The sequence below is a fragment of the Pararge aegeria genome, chromosome 16 (assembly GCF_905163445.1).
Source record: "Pararge aegeria chromosome 16, ilParAegt1.1, whole genome shotgun sequence".
Lineage (NCBI taxonomy): Eukaryota > Metazoa > Arthropoda > Insecta > Lepidoptera > Nymphalidae > Pararge > Pararge aegeria.
In genome coordinates this window covers 14,587,799-14,605,090 of record NC_053195.1, presented here as the reverse complement: position 1 = coordinate 14,605,090, position 17,292 = coordinate 14,587,799, and the positions used below count along the sequence as shown (strand labels likewise).

Genomic DNA, 17,292 nt, shown 5'->3' with positions numbered 1-17,292 from the left:
TAAAACAAATTACAACCTGACAAAAAATGTGACTGCAATAATTTTAACATTAGAAGTAAGAATAAACTCACAGTGCAATATACTAGGTTACATAAAATTCATAATTCGTTTAAAGGAAATTGCATAGTATTCTACAATAAACTACCCATTGACATCTTGGATATGTCTCTTAAAAAGTTCAAAATTTGTATTAAACGTAAGCTTATAGAAAAGTCCTATTATAGTATAAAGGACTACGTAATCGATAAAAATGCTTGGGTGTGAACTATTGCTCTAACCAAGTTGCTCTTCTAATAATTTTAAATGACATTGTAAGATGGTGATAACAAATAAAAACACTAGGCTAAGTTTGTTGTGGGCTTCTTCTTAGACCAGGACACTTTTGGAACCCTCGTACCTCGTTATCGCCATCATCTCACCACCGTGTAATTCTTATGTACGCATCAAAAGTGCCACCTATGGGCCTACTTGAATAAAGATATTTTTAAAATTTATTTTTTATTGGTTAACAAAAAACATTTCCTCTTCATAATGTAGACTAACAATAATGTTCAGTATAGGATTGTTCTTCTATTCGTCAATATTATTTTAAAATAATATTTTTTTATAAGTGACAATGAGAACGCTCTAAACAATATAAGCCTATAACGTATGGAAACAAAATATCACATTGGGACATTGACATTGTGCGAGTTTAGACGTGCACTAGTGTGCTACAAGGACGTGGAAGTTGTTGTTTTAGTGTAATTAGGCGTTTTAGTGCAACGGGATTGATAGTGATGTTTTTGTTTAACATTTTTGTTTGTTTTTGTTTGTTGCTGTTGACGAAAAATGTGCTAACTATGTACAGTACGAGAGAAATAGAAGGGTACCCGAAGGGCTATTTATCTGATTGTGAGTTTACTATTTTTTTTTTCAATACCTATCTAAATAACAAGTAAAAGGCCATTTCCCATCTAACACGTAGTGAAATATGTATGTATATATATTTATATATACTCATATATATGATTTATGAATATATTAAGTATATGTAATGCATATCAAATATTTATTTTTAAACTGAAATTAAATTGAATGTTGCATCCCGATTTCCGTACCAAACATGCTTCATCAACTAAAGATTGCCTGGAGGAGATCGCTTCAAGCGATAAGGCCGCCTTTGCGCCTATATATTTATTTACCTTTTGATTTGTTTTTTTTTCTGTATGTGCAACAAAGACTTTCTATCTATCTATCTATCTTAATCTATATATTGCAAAACCTACGCGTACCGAAGAGTATGAAATTTCCCACAATTATAATTTATATAGAGGATTTCAGAATGCAATTTTTTTTTGTAATAATCCTTAAATCATAAAATGGTTATCAAAGCGAACGCCATAGGTGTAGTGATGGGAAGAGGTAATAACACCAGCGTTTCAGGTACAAAGCCGATAAGTAAACAGTTGGACGGCTTAATTTTTGGAAATATTATTTTTGGTAACAGGTAACATATAATATTAATATTATACAACTTTAAAATATAAATAGAAACTAAAATAAACTATTTAAAACTAAATAAAGTCTAAAACGTCCTCGAAACCACCGCAGCGAGGCACAGTTCCTAAGATGCTGGCAGCATTGCCCCTTTGGATGGCCAAACTAATTCGTTGGCCAAGGTAACTGCCCGCTCTAGGATCACCGGTAGACTCGATAACCCTTTTCGATAATTCTTTCAAAAGGGCTCTTGCCGCCGGACCCCACGGTCCCAAAGTCTCTAATCCATAAGGCACAAAAATGAAGCTGCTATCCAGGTTTTCATATTTACGCCTGCTCGGCACTGGAAGCAGCCGCACCATAAAATAAAATAATAAAATCATAAAATCAATAAAACAACATAACACACAACGAAGTATTTTATACACACACGCTTATCCTCTTTTTTTAAATCATTTTTTGAGTATAATTTGTTTAAAAAATACAGGGAAATTAATAGAGTCTTTGCGAATTTTTTTGATTAAAGAAGTATAAGTTTAAGTCTTTGACAATAGAACCTTAATATAATTAAAACTTATTATTTTAATTATCTATGGCCGAAATTCGACCATAGTAAATTTAACTAGGTCACGCGGATACATTATTTCGTTTTTGAGTTAAATTTCGAACAAACCATTTCTTAAAAATAGTTCGACGGGTACATAGCACGATAATGTTATGGTATTTCTATATTTCGGCCCAGTTGCATGCATCATGGCCGGGGCCCATAATGTTATCGTGGTATGTCCTTTTGAAATATTTTTCGAAATGTTTATTAACCCCAAAAATTCTTACTTAGTTTAAAATAAAATCTTAGTGGAACATTTTGTAAATATGTTGGGATAAGTGAATTTTCGTAATTGAGTTTCGAATTATTTCAATGATATTTGGTCCACAGATAAGTAGTATTGAAACAAAGGATTCTTTTTTTTCTAGATAGCCCAAACTTGATCCCCACTTTTATTCGGAGAGTTCTCGAGTAGGCATGCCACTTATGTTGGTCTAACATGGATTGAGTGTTACGGTAATCCTCACAATGTTTTCCAATTTTACATCAAGTGAATTTTTTTACATAAAACGCACATAGCTCTGAAAAGCTAACCTTGCATGTTGGGATCAATTCATTAGCGTAACTTTAAAGTAATGAAGTGACAGTTGGTGTGAACTGACAGGGTGCAAATATCAATCAGTGCGTATTTGTTTGTTCGAAGAAAATTAGAACAGGAAATGGGGCGTGCAAATGCAGTCTTATCGCTAAAGCGATCTCTTATAGACAATTTTTTTCGTTAGGAAGGACGAAGGAACGGATTGGTGGAGCAATTCAACCTAAATTACTTTAAAATACCTACAACTTAAGTCACGAATAAAATCTCTCCGGTTTTTGCTTCGAAAAAGAAAACTAAAAATCGTGCTCGTCTTTAGAGCCTGCACAGCAAGTAAGCCTGTTAGCAGATAAGGCTTATCGACCCCATAACTGGACATTCTCCTTAATTTCTTGGGTCAATGAACCTGATGGAATGTACTTTTAAATCTAAAAAACTTGATTTTCAACCCACGACGCGAAAACGACGGGGTGTTATACGTTGGTCTTGTCTGTCTGTGACATCCTATTTTCCGAACGGATGAACCGATTTTAATTTTGTTTTTTTTTTTCGTTTGGAAGGTGAATTACTCGGGAGTGTGGACTCTTAGCTATGGTTGATGGAATTTGGTCCATGATGGCCGCTACCACAAAATGTCAGATTACATATATATTCACAACTCCCTCAATAAGTGATAATTAATAACTGGTATTAAACGAAAGGGCATGACTAGTAGAATCATCATCATCATATCAACCTATCACCGGGCCACTACAGGCCACGGGTCTCCTCCCACAATGAGAAGGGGTTAAGGCCGTAGTCCACCACGCTGGTCCAGTGCGGATTAGTGGAGTTCATACACCTTTGAGAAAATTATGGAGAACTCTCAGCTATGCAGGTTTCCCCACGATGTTTTCCTTCACCGTTGGAGCAAGTGATATTTTAATTGATTAAAACGCACATAACTTAGAAAAGTTAGATGCGTGCTGGGATTCGAACTCGCCCCCCCAAAAGTGAAGACGAAGTCCCACCCACTGGGACACTAAACTACACTAAATATACATTTTTATTTGGTCCAATGTCTTCAGATTACGTATTAGTAACATTTTAGTTTGCATCAAATGGCAAATGGCAAGGAGTTTATGTCAATATAAATTTTAGTTGTGCCCCTGATATCTTAATGTTTGCGGACGTCCGGTTTTTTGTAGATTTTTGCTGCTGGTAGATTGTAGGCAAAATCAGCTTCAAAATTGAAGCGTGAAAGTTTAGCAAAATTAAAGATTTTAAACTAAGATTTTCGCGGGTAATCAACATTTCTTAAGCATAGTTCAACGGGTACATACCACGATAATATTTTGGATTAGTCAATATTTCGACCCAGACGGGACTGCGCAGGTACGAGATGTCAAGTTGGATGTCACGGGCAGAATCTGACTACCCGCTTTCGTGTTCTTTTTGTCGGTATTCGACACTACACTGACAACGTCACTTTTAAATTGAGAAGCTGTAGGATGCTTTCTTGGCTAGCATAATTCTACCACTGAGTTTCACATAATTGCTAATTTAAAACCGTCCTCACGATTGAAATTTTTGTGTAAAATGTATCGAAATTAGCTTAGTTTCACGACCAATTAGACAGACTACTTAGACAATGTTGCGGATATAAGCTCTATCTAAACAGAAGCATGATTAAAAATTCCGCCATAAAACATTTCCGCCCCAAAACAAGAAATCGGGGACATACTTATCAATATTATTATAGTCAATTATGTTAAATAAAACGCACTTTTTGCCAAGGTCAAATCAGTTGAGGACCTTGAGAAATGCTAAAGTTTATACAGTTCCTGTACCATCCATGCTTATGGATGGTTCTGGCCACTGTCAGTGGTAGTTTTATAATTTATTATGTTATGGCGGAAGTTGATTTTAATCAATTTATTCGCCTGTCATTCTAACACTTAAAAAATTAGGGAGTGGCAAATAATTATTGAGAAAAGCGGTGATCTAGTGGTTTCTAGTGGTTATGAGTACACCTTTAAATTCGGGGAGCTGAGTTCGAATTCCAGACTTTAGCTTTTCTAAGTTATGTGCGTTTTAAGTAATCAAAATATCACTCTTTTTTTAATTTTTTTTAACATAAACATAAGAACAACAACCAATAAAATAAAACTACCCCCTCTCCACCACATGCGTGTTCAAATGCAGCATGTAGTGACATGTGAGAAACTTACGTTCTAGGATTTCCTAAAAAACAAATTACATACAGAATATAAAAGCATTAAATGTAAAAGAATACAGTGTCAAGTTAAACAATGTTTTTTTTTTACATTTGTCGAGAAAAATGATAATATGCAGAGATTTAATAAAAGGAACAGATTGAATTTATGGTTGAACTTACTTAACGGCAAAAGAACACATAAAAAAAAAAAATTAAAATAAATGAATATTGAATTTTTTTTGTAGGCCTAATACTTATAAGCACTTTTGAAACGTCAAGTCTGTCTGTGTGTAGTGACTCTACCACCGGTTCGGAAGGCAGATTCTACCGAGAAGAAGCCGGCAAGAAACTCAGCAGTTGCTCTTTTCCAATATCAACAATTTACATTTTACATTTTAAAATTCATTTTTCTATCTTGTGAGAGATAAAAGCGGAGCCGGATGCTTCCAAGCAACCTTGTCATTAAGAAATTCATCAATTGTATAATAAATGTGTTTTAACACATTCTTTAAACTTATGCATTGGTAAGTTTAAAATTACCTTAGGAATCATATTATAAAAGCGTATCGTGAGGAAACCTGGGAGTTCTCCATAACGTTCTCAAAAGGATGTGGAGTCCACCAATCCGCACGTGGCTATCGTGGTGGACGATGGCCATGTCCTGTAGTGGGCTGGTAATGGGTTAATATGATCAATATCCTCCAAACGTCCACTGCTGAACCTAACCTAAAGAGTGCGCCAGCACCCACAGTCCTCCGCCTTTCACACCTGCTATCCGTTGAGTTTTACTTTTATCTGTAAATATTCATTAGATCCATAATAAAATATGGTACTACCTGAGACAAATCTTATTCCTCATTCGAATATATAGTTTAAAGCAAAGATCTTCGGAGATAAAGAAAACACAACAGATTGCAGTAAATCACCCGCTATCGTTGGAATAGATTTTTAACACTTTTTGAAGTTGGCCGCAAAAAATCTAAAGTTTAAATTTAAATTTTAAAACACCGACTTTAAGTATAGTGTAGATTAAACTACTTGTCATTTAATTCCCATATCAAGGGAATTGCCAAAAAAATTTAATTTGCCATTGGATATGAAATTTATCATATTGTATAGTATTCTACTAGTCAATCCCTTTCATTTGATACCAATATTGAGGGAGCTGTGAATAAATATGTAATCCGCCATCTTGGAGCGATTTTCATTAAACATAGCTAAAAACACTCCCGACTAATTTACCTTTGAAACAAATAAAACAAAATCAATATTGGTTCATCCGTCCTGGAAATGTGGTGCAATACGCACACAAACACACGCACACACACACGCACACACAAACACACACTCACAAACTAATAAATAAATAGCACCCGTGGTTTTTTGCGCCGGGGGTTAAAAACTGACTCAATTACGGCGGCTCTGCGTACTTTTAGCTATGTTGAGAGTCTAAACAGCGTTCTATTAATCGTTTTAGTTAATAGCCTGTATGGCGGGTCCGTTGATTTCGTTTGATGTTTGGTTAAATAATAATAATCAGTTAGTATCAGAATCACAAACGTTTATGGCATAAGGTTTTCCGGGTGCACTAAAATAGCAATATAGTGACAAAATACGAGTAAAATGTGAATCGCGAAGGTTATAGATGTAGTATGCAGAATAGTATGTGTGTCGAACTGCGGCCGATTGGCGCAGCGGGCAGCGACCCTGCTTTCTGAGTCCAAGGTCGTGGGTTCGATTCCCACAACTGGAAAATGTTTTTTTGATGAATATTAATGTTTTTCAGTGTCTGGGTGTAAGGATATATTATAAATATTTATGTATATTAGTGATATGACTAGATGGCGATGTGTGTATTGTCGTATTATATTTATTTATTTATTTAACTGACGCTGACCGATTGGGTAACCTATACTAATATTATAAGAGGATTTTTTTTGTGACGCCGGCCCTTTTGGACCGATTTTCAACAAACATAGCTAAAAACACTCACTTTTCAAACAAATAAAAAAAAACAAAATAGGTTTATCCGAACGGGAAATACGAATACCCAATAGGCTCCGAAAGTATTGTCCCGATTATTACCAATCTTCACCTCATTTCTTCAAATGAAAGCCGCATTATTTCTTTATTTTATTAATTTTTGCATTAGCCATGAGATTGGGGACTCTAAAAAATTATAATAATGGTCAGAGCAGGATATAAAGCTGTTTTTAAAATAACAAAACGTTTAAAAAAAAAAACAAAATATTAGTTATACAAACTTTATTTTAGCAAAATTCAAGTTAAACTAGTTTTTAATCAAGACATTGGCTTTTGAAGCCATTAAATTAGGTCGCTGACCCGAATAGCATTAATTCCTTTTTCTGTATTGAATATGTGTTTATACCTATATTTGTCTCTTCTTCCTACAAGTTACCCTTAACTGCAATCTCACCTGGTGGTAAGTGATGATGCAAGGTAAGACATTGGATAGAAGATTTGATAGAAGCAAGCGTTACTTTGCGGAATCCTTAGACTCCACACTAAACATATCTTGGGCAATGTAGAATGTCTACGCACGTTTCGCTCCGAGACCGAAGCATCCTCAGGAGATGTTGGCTTTACAAAAAATAATTGTTAACAAGTGTTCATATTAAAGTCAACATCTCCTGAGCATCATTAGAGATGGAGAATTCCACAGATTTGCTAGGTGTTACCTTGGAATGTAAGCTACAGTGGGGTGCCCATATCGAGACACTAGCGGGTAAGCTCAGCTCAGCTTATGCTGTCGGAAAAATTAGACAGTTAACAGATGTTGAAACTGCTAGGCTTGTTTATTTTGCATACTTCCATAGTGTAATGTCGTATGGGATCTTGTTATGGGGCAGAGCTGCTGATATAGAAACTATATTTATACTACAGAAAAGAGCTATGCGATCGATAAATAAACTTAGATCACGCGAATCCTTTCGTACCAAATTTAAAGAAATAGGTATACTTACAGTAGCCTCGCAATATATTTACAATAATATTATCTTTATTAAACAAAACATAAGTAGTTATAAACAAAAAGTCGATATAAACAGTCGACTAACTAGAAACGGACATAAATTAGTGATATCTGCATATCGTCTGAGAAAAGTACAGAAACCCTTTGTAGGGCCCATCCCCACTTATATGCTTTTATAATGATACCGAAGGTAATATTAGATCTACCTTTACCTAAGTTTAAACAATATATTAAAACAGATTTAACAAATCGTGGTTACTACACGATTGATGAATTCTTTAACGACAAGGCTGCTTGGAAGCAGGCCACTCCGCTCTCATCTCTCACAAAACAGAAAAATTCTAAAGATTGTTAAACATTAAAATGATGTTGGAGAAGAGCAATCTGCTGAGTTTCTTGCCGGCTCTTCTCAGTGGAATCTGCCTTCCGAACCGGTGGTAGAGTCACAACAAACAGACTGACTTGACGTTTCATAAGTGCTTATTAATTAGGCCTACTTGAAATAAATAAATTTTGAATTTTGAATTTTTTGAATTGCATCCTGCACTGTAAGATGGTATAGGTAATAACTAGCTGTTCCGGGTACGTACGTCAAGTATGTCTGTTTGTAGTGACTCTACCACCCGCCCGGAAAGCAGATTCTATCAAGACGAGCCGGCATGAAACTCGGTAGTTGCTCTTTTCCAACATCATCATTTACAATCATTTTTCTATTTTGCGGGAGATGTGAGCGAAGCTGGCTGCTTCCAATCTACCTTGTAATTAAGAAATTCATCAAATAACCTCTAACTTCGCTGTTTCAGAAGTGTTTTACGCATTGTTTAAATGCATAGGTCCAAAAACACCATAGGAATCATGTTGAAAAAGCGTATACCCCACAAAGGACTTTTTCCTTACTTTTTTATTTTTCTTCGATTGTAGCATTGAAAGCATTCATTTATCAGGATATAAACAATTTTTTTTTTGAATAGAACATTCTAGAACAACACAGGCCAAAACTGAACAATATAAACCAGTTTTTTTTTATTGAAACTTATTTTTAAATTAATTTATTTTATAGAGACTAATACGCCAACGTTTGGGATTTGGGATTTTTTGGAGTGGGTAATAAATTCGGCTTTGTCTTTGGTTTAGTCAAAACAAAGACTTTAAATTGCATTAATTACCGACGAGAATTGTATTGTCATAATCTTTAGGGCGATCACTAAATTCACGGGCCAAAGTTTCCATTGCGTTAGCCAGAAATTTGAATTCACGGCAGAATTTTTTCTGCTCAATAATTTAGCTGTTTACATTATTCAACAAAAACGGTTAGGACTCTGATGCTGTATATTTTCCTTTTTGCAACTTTAGTTGCTGTTCTGTTTATAGCTTACATACTTTAGGATATAAACGGATACACAAATTGGCACACAGAAGTGAACTTCTTGGATTTTTACATTTTGTTTACAACCAAAATTCAATTTATTCTGTTAAGTATAGAACTACGTTTTTTTTAAATATTTTTGCAACAAATAAGGTTCAGAATAATTACCATATGTTTGTTTTTATCCTAAATTTAAATCTCAAGTTTTTTTGATAAAAAAACTTTACTTGGTTTTGTTGCCGTCAAAACTGGATTTATTAATTTATTTGGTGCGTTATTCTTATTAAAATTGATAGTAATATTGTACATCGTCCAAGATTTATATTATAATAAAGTTAGATAGTGTAATTTAACGTATGTATTCTAAAACGTTTTTCCTCGTAACCCCTAATTTGACCCCTTTGTCATACTTTAAGACGAACCGACCGTCCGACCGAGCACCCTTGACTCAGTTTTGCTATCGCAAAATAAATATTTTAAACTCGTATGTGGATACGAACTTCCTTCCGACATGTATGTAAACACTCTTGAATTGTTTTCCATTGTACCTATTTGGATTTTACACAGAGAATATTGGAAAAATGAAGAAGAAGAGAATACGCAGTACATTTTATTATTCTTATTCCACGACAAGTCAGCCCTTGACTGCAATCTTACTTGGTGGTAAGTGATGATGTAGTCTAAGATGGTAGCGGGGTAGCCTGTTAGGGGTATGGTAGTTATACCCCTAATCGGTTTCTACGTGACATTTTACAAGAACACTAAATCGCTTAGCGGTAGGGTTATCTTTGTCGGTAGGGTGGTAACTAGCCACGGCCAAAGCCTGCTACCTTGACCAGAACAGAGAAAATTCAGAAAACATAAATTCCCATTTGCCCCTGCCGGGAATCGAACCCGGGACCTCCTACTTAAATTCACAGCGCTCACCGTTGCTCGGTCGGTCGTCAAAATTTTTGTCATTTTTTTTTTATCAAGGTTTGAATCCGGTATTACATTTTGTTCACAAAACATTTATCTCATGGCAATTAAATGGAACTCTGAGGGGTGGAGAGCTGTATTGGAGACCCTATGCTGGAGCCAACGTTGACAGACGTAATTGGTAACGTTGGAAGGGCAGACGACGTCATATGGCCGCTAAGCGGACACAGCTCTAAACTATACAGTGCGAAAATTCCTATAAGAGAAACGTCTGATTCGGTTAAGGCGACATTCGATTCCAACTAGCACTGTTGTATAGCTTAAAGTATTCACTATAGCTATTATACATACTTTCTTTTCAGTCGTGTCAGGTAGTGGAAGTAAGTCTGCAGTGGGCTCGCCTGATAATTTATCTCCACGTCTGATGGTTGCCACTATTTTGCATTATTGTAGAGAGGCTTCATAAGAAGGTTCAAGGTCACCCAGTGGGCGTTGGAGAGAGAAGTATCTCTACGTGATCAAATCAGAAATGAGGAGCTCCGTGGATGAACTATTACTGGCATAGCTCAGCGAGTCGCGAAGCTGAAGTGTTAATGGGCGGGGACATTCTCGGAGAATCGAGGACCGTTGGGGTCCCAAGGTGCTAGAATGGCGATCCCACACTGGTAAACGCAGCCACCGGCCACCAAAATGGTGGACAGACAACATCGAACAAGTCGCTGGGAACTTCTGGAAACAGGCGGTTCGGGACCGTAGATTCCTTAGGAACTTCATACAAAAGACCTACCGCAGTGGGCGTTTATTGGTTGAAGTGATGATGACGATGGAGAAGGGCTAATCTTATCTATGCTGTTGCGTGTTCTCTGGTACCTTCTACTTTCCCATAAACCACAAGCCGTTAAAGGACACGACTTGACGTCTGCACACATGACAAAAAAACAAAGAACTCACGCTTGAACCGTGGAAGATAGACGCTGAAATTCTGGAGAATTGATTTGTACCTTCGGAACTTGTTCTTGGTCACTTGAAACATTCTCCTCGAGCGTCATATCTTGAGAGCTGCATCTATTTTATTTTTTCTTATTGTCTCTGAGTTTCTTGTCGGGCTAGCATGTGTGCAATCTCTACACGTTTCTCGTATTTTTTCTATAGTGATAGACGACGACGTAAATGGGTAGACGTAATTTTCTCGTGAAGCATTTTAACCCCACCGGTCTCGGATGTGTAGAAAAATTTAGATAGTTATACAGCTCTTATAGCGCTTTTAGTCTCATCTAGATAGGATATTGGCTTAGCAATTCGGCTAGTTTTTATTTCCGTACTTTATCGGATTCTAGTTCCGTATTTAGGAGATTCTAAAATTACATAATATAATGTTATGCATGTTAAACATTTCAAACTAGATGTAGAAGGTCGAGCGAAATGCTAGTATAGAGTTGTGAGTCCTTATGACGACGTTATTATGACATAATTCATGTATGCAGTTAATAGGTTTAATAAAGCCTTGTCAAACTCGCACACTGATATAAATAATTATTTAGTTAAATTATTCGACTTATACGAGCAAAGTGTATATCAAAGAGTTTTTCTTGGATATTTAAATACCTTTGTTAGATGTGCTCTGTTAGATTTTTATTAATTATGGATAATTTTTTAATATTACTCTAATAAAAATACTGATTAGTCGTTATAAAAACTTCCGAGATAGAGAAAGAAGAGTTAAAGTTTTAAGGCTGTTGATTTTTTGCCATTTTTCACAATTATTCAATAACTATGAGGATTAAAAAAAAATCTAAAGGTACTAATCAATTTATTTCATTTAATAAATGATTCTTACGTTTTTCCCTTTTCGTAAAAATATTTTTTATTTTTCTTTCATTCGCAATCTAGATTGAAAAATATTCTTCATTCAATTTTTACCTACGATGTCACAAAAAACCGTTATCGACGGTAACCTCTATAAATCTAAAATTAACAAGTAACATATAGTTTGACAACCGGAATAACACCACTTTGTTTACCTCTTTACAAAATAACACGTTTTTGCTCATTTTTATTTATAGGTACCTATCGTCATAGATAGATATACTTACTATAAATGCGAAATAATGTTTTTTTGTCCTTCCGTAACGCCGTAAATAAGCAACCAATTAACTTGATTTTACGCATAGAGTTAGTTGAACGGACGGGGAGTAACGTAGGCTACTTTTTATCCTAGGATAACAGACGGTTCCCACGGGATGTGTAAAAACCGTAATATACTCGGACGAAGAACGCGGCAGCTACTTACTTTTAAAAACGGCCTCTAAAAAAAGTTGAGGTATTATGCCGTCAGCACTAAAATTCATTGCTTTGCTTGCGGCTTCAATTATTCAATTACTACTAAAATACAGTCTCAACCACCTATGCTTCCTCTATCTACCTACCGATGCCTATACATAATTTTATATACCTATGTATATTTTCAAATATATTTTTTTAAATTATTTCCATTTTAGATTTTTTTTTCCATCTTAGTGTTTTTTTGGGTTCTTTTTTGTGTAAATTATTAATTAAAAAATATGCTTAGGTATACTTTTTCGAGAATATTATGTAGTTTTAAGTTTTATTTATATACATCGATAACGCATTTTGTAACTCAATATACGTTCAAGGGCTTTTAAGGGCGTGATGAAATGTTAGTTTTTCTTTCATATCGTTATATAAATAAAACAAATAAATACTAATGCAAAATTGTGTCAAGATCGGTTATGCTTAAAAGCTCTTCTGCTACTAAACGTATTATATAGTTTCCTTTTAATACATTCCAGGTCCGGGATCAGATAAAGAAGCATACATAACTCGGAAAAGTCTCAGATACTTGTCACTAACAATTCACGGAGCGGGAAGTGCGCGTAGGAAATACAACTACTTCCAAATGACACAGTTAGCCAACGACCCAGACTTAGATTTCAGCAGGAAGACTGTTCTGTACGTTGGGGGGTTTCTGGATAGCCCAAACTTTCTTTTCGCAACGGCAATGGCGAACACATACAGGGATTTGAATTACAATGTCCTACTGTTAGACACTAACATGTTCACAACTATGGAGTATCCACGGTGAGTTATAAAGAATTAAATAAATTACACACACACCCACTCACACACACACACTCTCACACATACACACACACACACTCACACACACACACACACACACTCTCACACACACAAAGACACACACACACACACACACGCGCGCGCGCGCACGCACATACATATACAGTTACGCAGTAGTCCAGGCTCAGCGTTAGGGCAACACTTACAGGGGTAGATTAAGTGTGTGGAACTCTCAGGCATGTGTGTTTGAAAAAGATTTAAAACACACATTTAATTTTGTCAAAGCTAGACCATCGTCTTAATACATCTTCCATATTTTTCAGGGCCGCCCGATTCATGCGACCCGTCGGAAAGCACACCGCAAAAATGTTGATACAACTTACAAACAGTGGGTTGGATCCGAAAAGGCTCGAAATAGTCGGGCTAAGTCTCGGAGGCCAGACCGCTAGCTTCATAGCCAAGAACTACAGAGACCTAACGAATGTGACCGTAGCAAGAATCACTGGGCTAGATCCAGCCGGACCTTGCTTCAGAAACCTTGGCCCTGATGATAGAATTGACAAAACTGACGCAGACTTTGTTGATATAATAGGTACAAACATCGACGGTTTCGGAATGGCCGCACCGGTTGGCCACGTGAATTTTTACGTGAACGGTGGTGAATACCAACCAGGTCAGATCCTTTGGGATTTCTGCACGGTTCTATGCAGTCACATAAGGAGTCATACGCTATGGATGACGGCTTTGATAAACCCCTATAAATTTGTAGCCGTACAATGCGACTCGGTGCAACAGGCGCGAGATAAGGAATGCTTCGACAGAGAACCCCTGGTAACAAACGTTATGGGGTTAGAGGTAGATAAAAACAAAGAAGGCATTTTTTACTTGGCGACTGGTTATGCACCACCGTATTATTTGGGAGAAAAGGGAGTGAGGAAGGAGAACGACTTTTTTATATCTATAACTAGAACTTTGAATGCGAGAAGTGTGATAAAAATTTAAATACTCCTAAGTATGTAGTTAAATTAACAACTAACAGTTCAGCGCAGACTAAGTGGAAAAATGGAAGAGCATGCTCGAGCACATTTTTCATACAAATATATAGATAATAATATAATTTTTAACTTGAACTGAGTTCTGTAATATAGTATTCAAGATGAAACCGATTAGGTATGTCTTATGTAACATAGAACTTTATTGCAATTGGACTAGGAAGAGATTTTATTGTTCATGAGAAATTGTGGGCGGGCATTTGGAAGAACGATTATCTAATATTGTCTTTATCATATTCAAAAGTATGTAAGATAATAGATGCCTCTCTAGATTGTTTCCAAGTAAATCTGCATAAAATCAACGCTAACCCTTAATATTAATTTAATCATGTAAGTGGCGCCATCTATAAGTTTGACCATAAAGTACGAAGCCGAGTAACTGGTAAACCAGTGCGTGTGTGATATGATAAAGATAGCTGTTCATGGATGTGTCCATAGATGGCGCTACTTATAAATCGTACTAGGTACAACAACGGGTCTCAATAAATTATTTTTATTTTCTTAGTTTTAAATAAAGATTGTTTAAATTATTTTATTAATTGTACTTTTGGGGTTTAGGACTTACCTTTTCTTAAGTATCTTAGGATTATTAAATAGGTATTTACATAAAAAATAGTAGATAGGTACCTATTACACATTGTGCTACAAAGATGGTACCTAAAGTTAAAACCAAATATTAATCCGGAAGGCAGATTCTACCGAGAAGAATCCTGCAAGAAACGCAGTTGCTCTTTTCTAAAATCATTTTAAAATTTAATTGGGCTCCATTGAAGTTAAGCATCTAAGATCATGTACGGAATCCGATAGACTCGCAATGACAAGTTACAATGCACTGTTTCCACAGAGAAAGAGATGAGAGGGGCGGATCGAACGAGTCAAAATTACTTGAAATGACTGCTACGTCAAGGTCTCGGCAACTAGTTTAAAACGGACCTAAAGTCACCTCAACTCACCCAAGCAACCAGCTCAAAACACCAACTTAATGCGCTCTCTGTTTTATTTCTCATTTTCAGTTTGTTCTCTCCGCTCATTTCTCACCTCTTGCATTGGAAAACAAAAGACGAAACTCTGTGTTGGTGGATACTGGAGTTGGTGGTGGTATTTCTTATAAACGGATATAATTCCCCTAATCATTACCCGCTCATCACCCTTTCGCGATTGAAAACCGGCTTAAGCTAAACTCATAATATTTATTTCCATAGTAAATGTTTTAGCCCCATTTATTTCCACAAGGGATAAGATTTACTTGTCCATCTGCCAAAGCACCGCAACTAGAAAAAGGAGAAGTGTACTCCCGATAACCCACCCATGCTCGGAGGTGGATAAATCTGTGGGAGAAGATACAAATTTAGTCATTTTACAATGTAGAAAATGTCTCGTGCCCACTACATAACGATAATAAATAAAATATGTGAAGAAGAAAACGCTTATCCATATTAAAGGTCATTAGCAGTGACCCTAGGCAGTGAGACAAATGGAACAGAAATGCAGGTTACCTCACGACGATTTCCTACACCGTCGAAGCAAGTGATATTTTAATTACTTAAAACGCACATAACTTGAAAAGTTATAGGTGCATGTTGGGATTCCAATTCGGCCCGCCGAAAGTGAAGTCGAAGTCCTACGCCCTGGTTGTACCGCTTCTATTGGGTTATTATCATCACAAATATAGCGATTTGGATTTTATCATATACATTATAGTTATGTATATATATTATTAAAAATTACATAACATGCTACATTGTCGTATTAAGATAACTTTTTCCTGTAATTACAAAAATGTAAGATGGGGAATAAATAAATATCGACCCGTTACCGGCTCACTACAGGGCACGAGTCCGCTCCGACAATGAGAGAAGGTTAAGGCCGTAGTCCACCAAGCTGGTCCAGTGCGGATGGGTGGACTCCACATACCTTTGAGAACATTATGTAGAACTCTCAGGCATGCAGGTTTCCTCATGATGTTTACCTTCACCGTCACGAGTGATATTTTTAATTAGGTACTTAAAACGCACATAACTAAGAAAAGTTAGACTTTTCGAAAGAGAAGTCGAGCAGTGGGAAATCAGGGCAGTGGGTATGACCCACTGCACTGATGAAAGATAAAATCCTACACCAGCTTCGTAAACTCCATCCTGAGTTACCTCAAGCGGTTCAATAATACATAAGCGTTATAATAAAAGTGAGTACCAATTTTTTTTTCTTTTTTCTTTACATAGTTTTAGTATACTAATGTATAAATAGGAATAGAAGTTACTTCTCAAAAATAATAGCTCTTAAAACAATTATATAAGCACCAATTGTATAAAAATGTGAGAAAACTAAATTAAAATAAAAAAAACTGCTCTGTTCCACGGTCCCGTTGGCTTGCCACTAAACGAGGATACAAAGAGCTGCACCTACATGAACTTTGGCATTAGCTTATCACCTGGCGAACTAATAAATTTATCACCTGGCGTACCGCACTAAACCAGAGGGTACCTATTAGGTAATAATCTAATCAAATTGGCCAGTTTTTAATTTATTCATGTTTTTTAAAATCTATTCAAGGTCAAATACTGCCCGATTAAAACGCATTGAAATTGCAACCAGCTGCCTACCTGGCCACTCTTTGTTGGTTTCAGTCTTTGTTAATTTAACTTAGCATTATTATTACGCGGATCAAAGTAGACCGCACATTTGTACTCACCGCACGCAGTGTACACTCCGCACACAAGAGAATGTGTCGTGTTTCTGAGTTTCTGTATGGCATTTAAATAGTGGACCTGATTTTGTTTATCATTAATATTATATGTACATTAATTGTGTGATGTTAAAAATTGTGTTACGTAGCTATGATCTGTTTTTTTACATTCATTTTTTTTGACAAATCGTTGCGCGTTTAAAAAGGAAGCAGATGGCGCACTTAACTCTGGTACAGAATAAACTGATATTTATTTCCTCTTACCATTCAATTAAGAGTGTTGGAATGATGATGCTAGAAAACAATTTCGTATGGATGGTGGCATACTTTATTGCAGGCAAAACATAAAAGAATACAGATAACA

At 36.0% G+C, this 17,292-nt stretch overlaps 1 protein-coding gene across 1 annotated transcript; it reads left to right on the top strand.

Moving 5' to 3' along the window:
* The first annotated feature begins 779 nt into the window (after positions 1-779).
* LOC120630609 (lipase member H-A-like) lies at positions 780-14,195 on the top strand. Its single transcript, XM_039899873.1, has 3 exons — positions 780-894; positions 12,905-13,193; positions 13,517-14,195. Exons 1-3 carry the CDS (start codon positions 780-782, stop codon positions 14,193-14,195), a joined length of 1,083 nt encoding a protein of 360 aa, XP_039755807.1.
* The last annotated feature ends 3,097 nt before the right edge of the window (positions 14,196-17,292 follow it).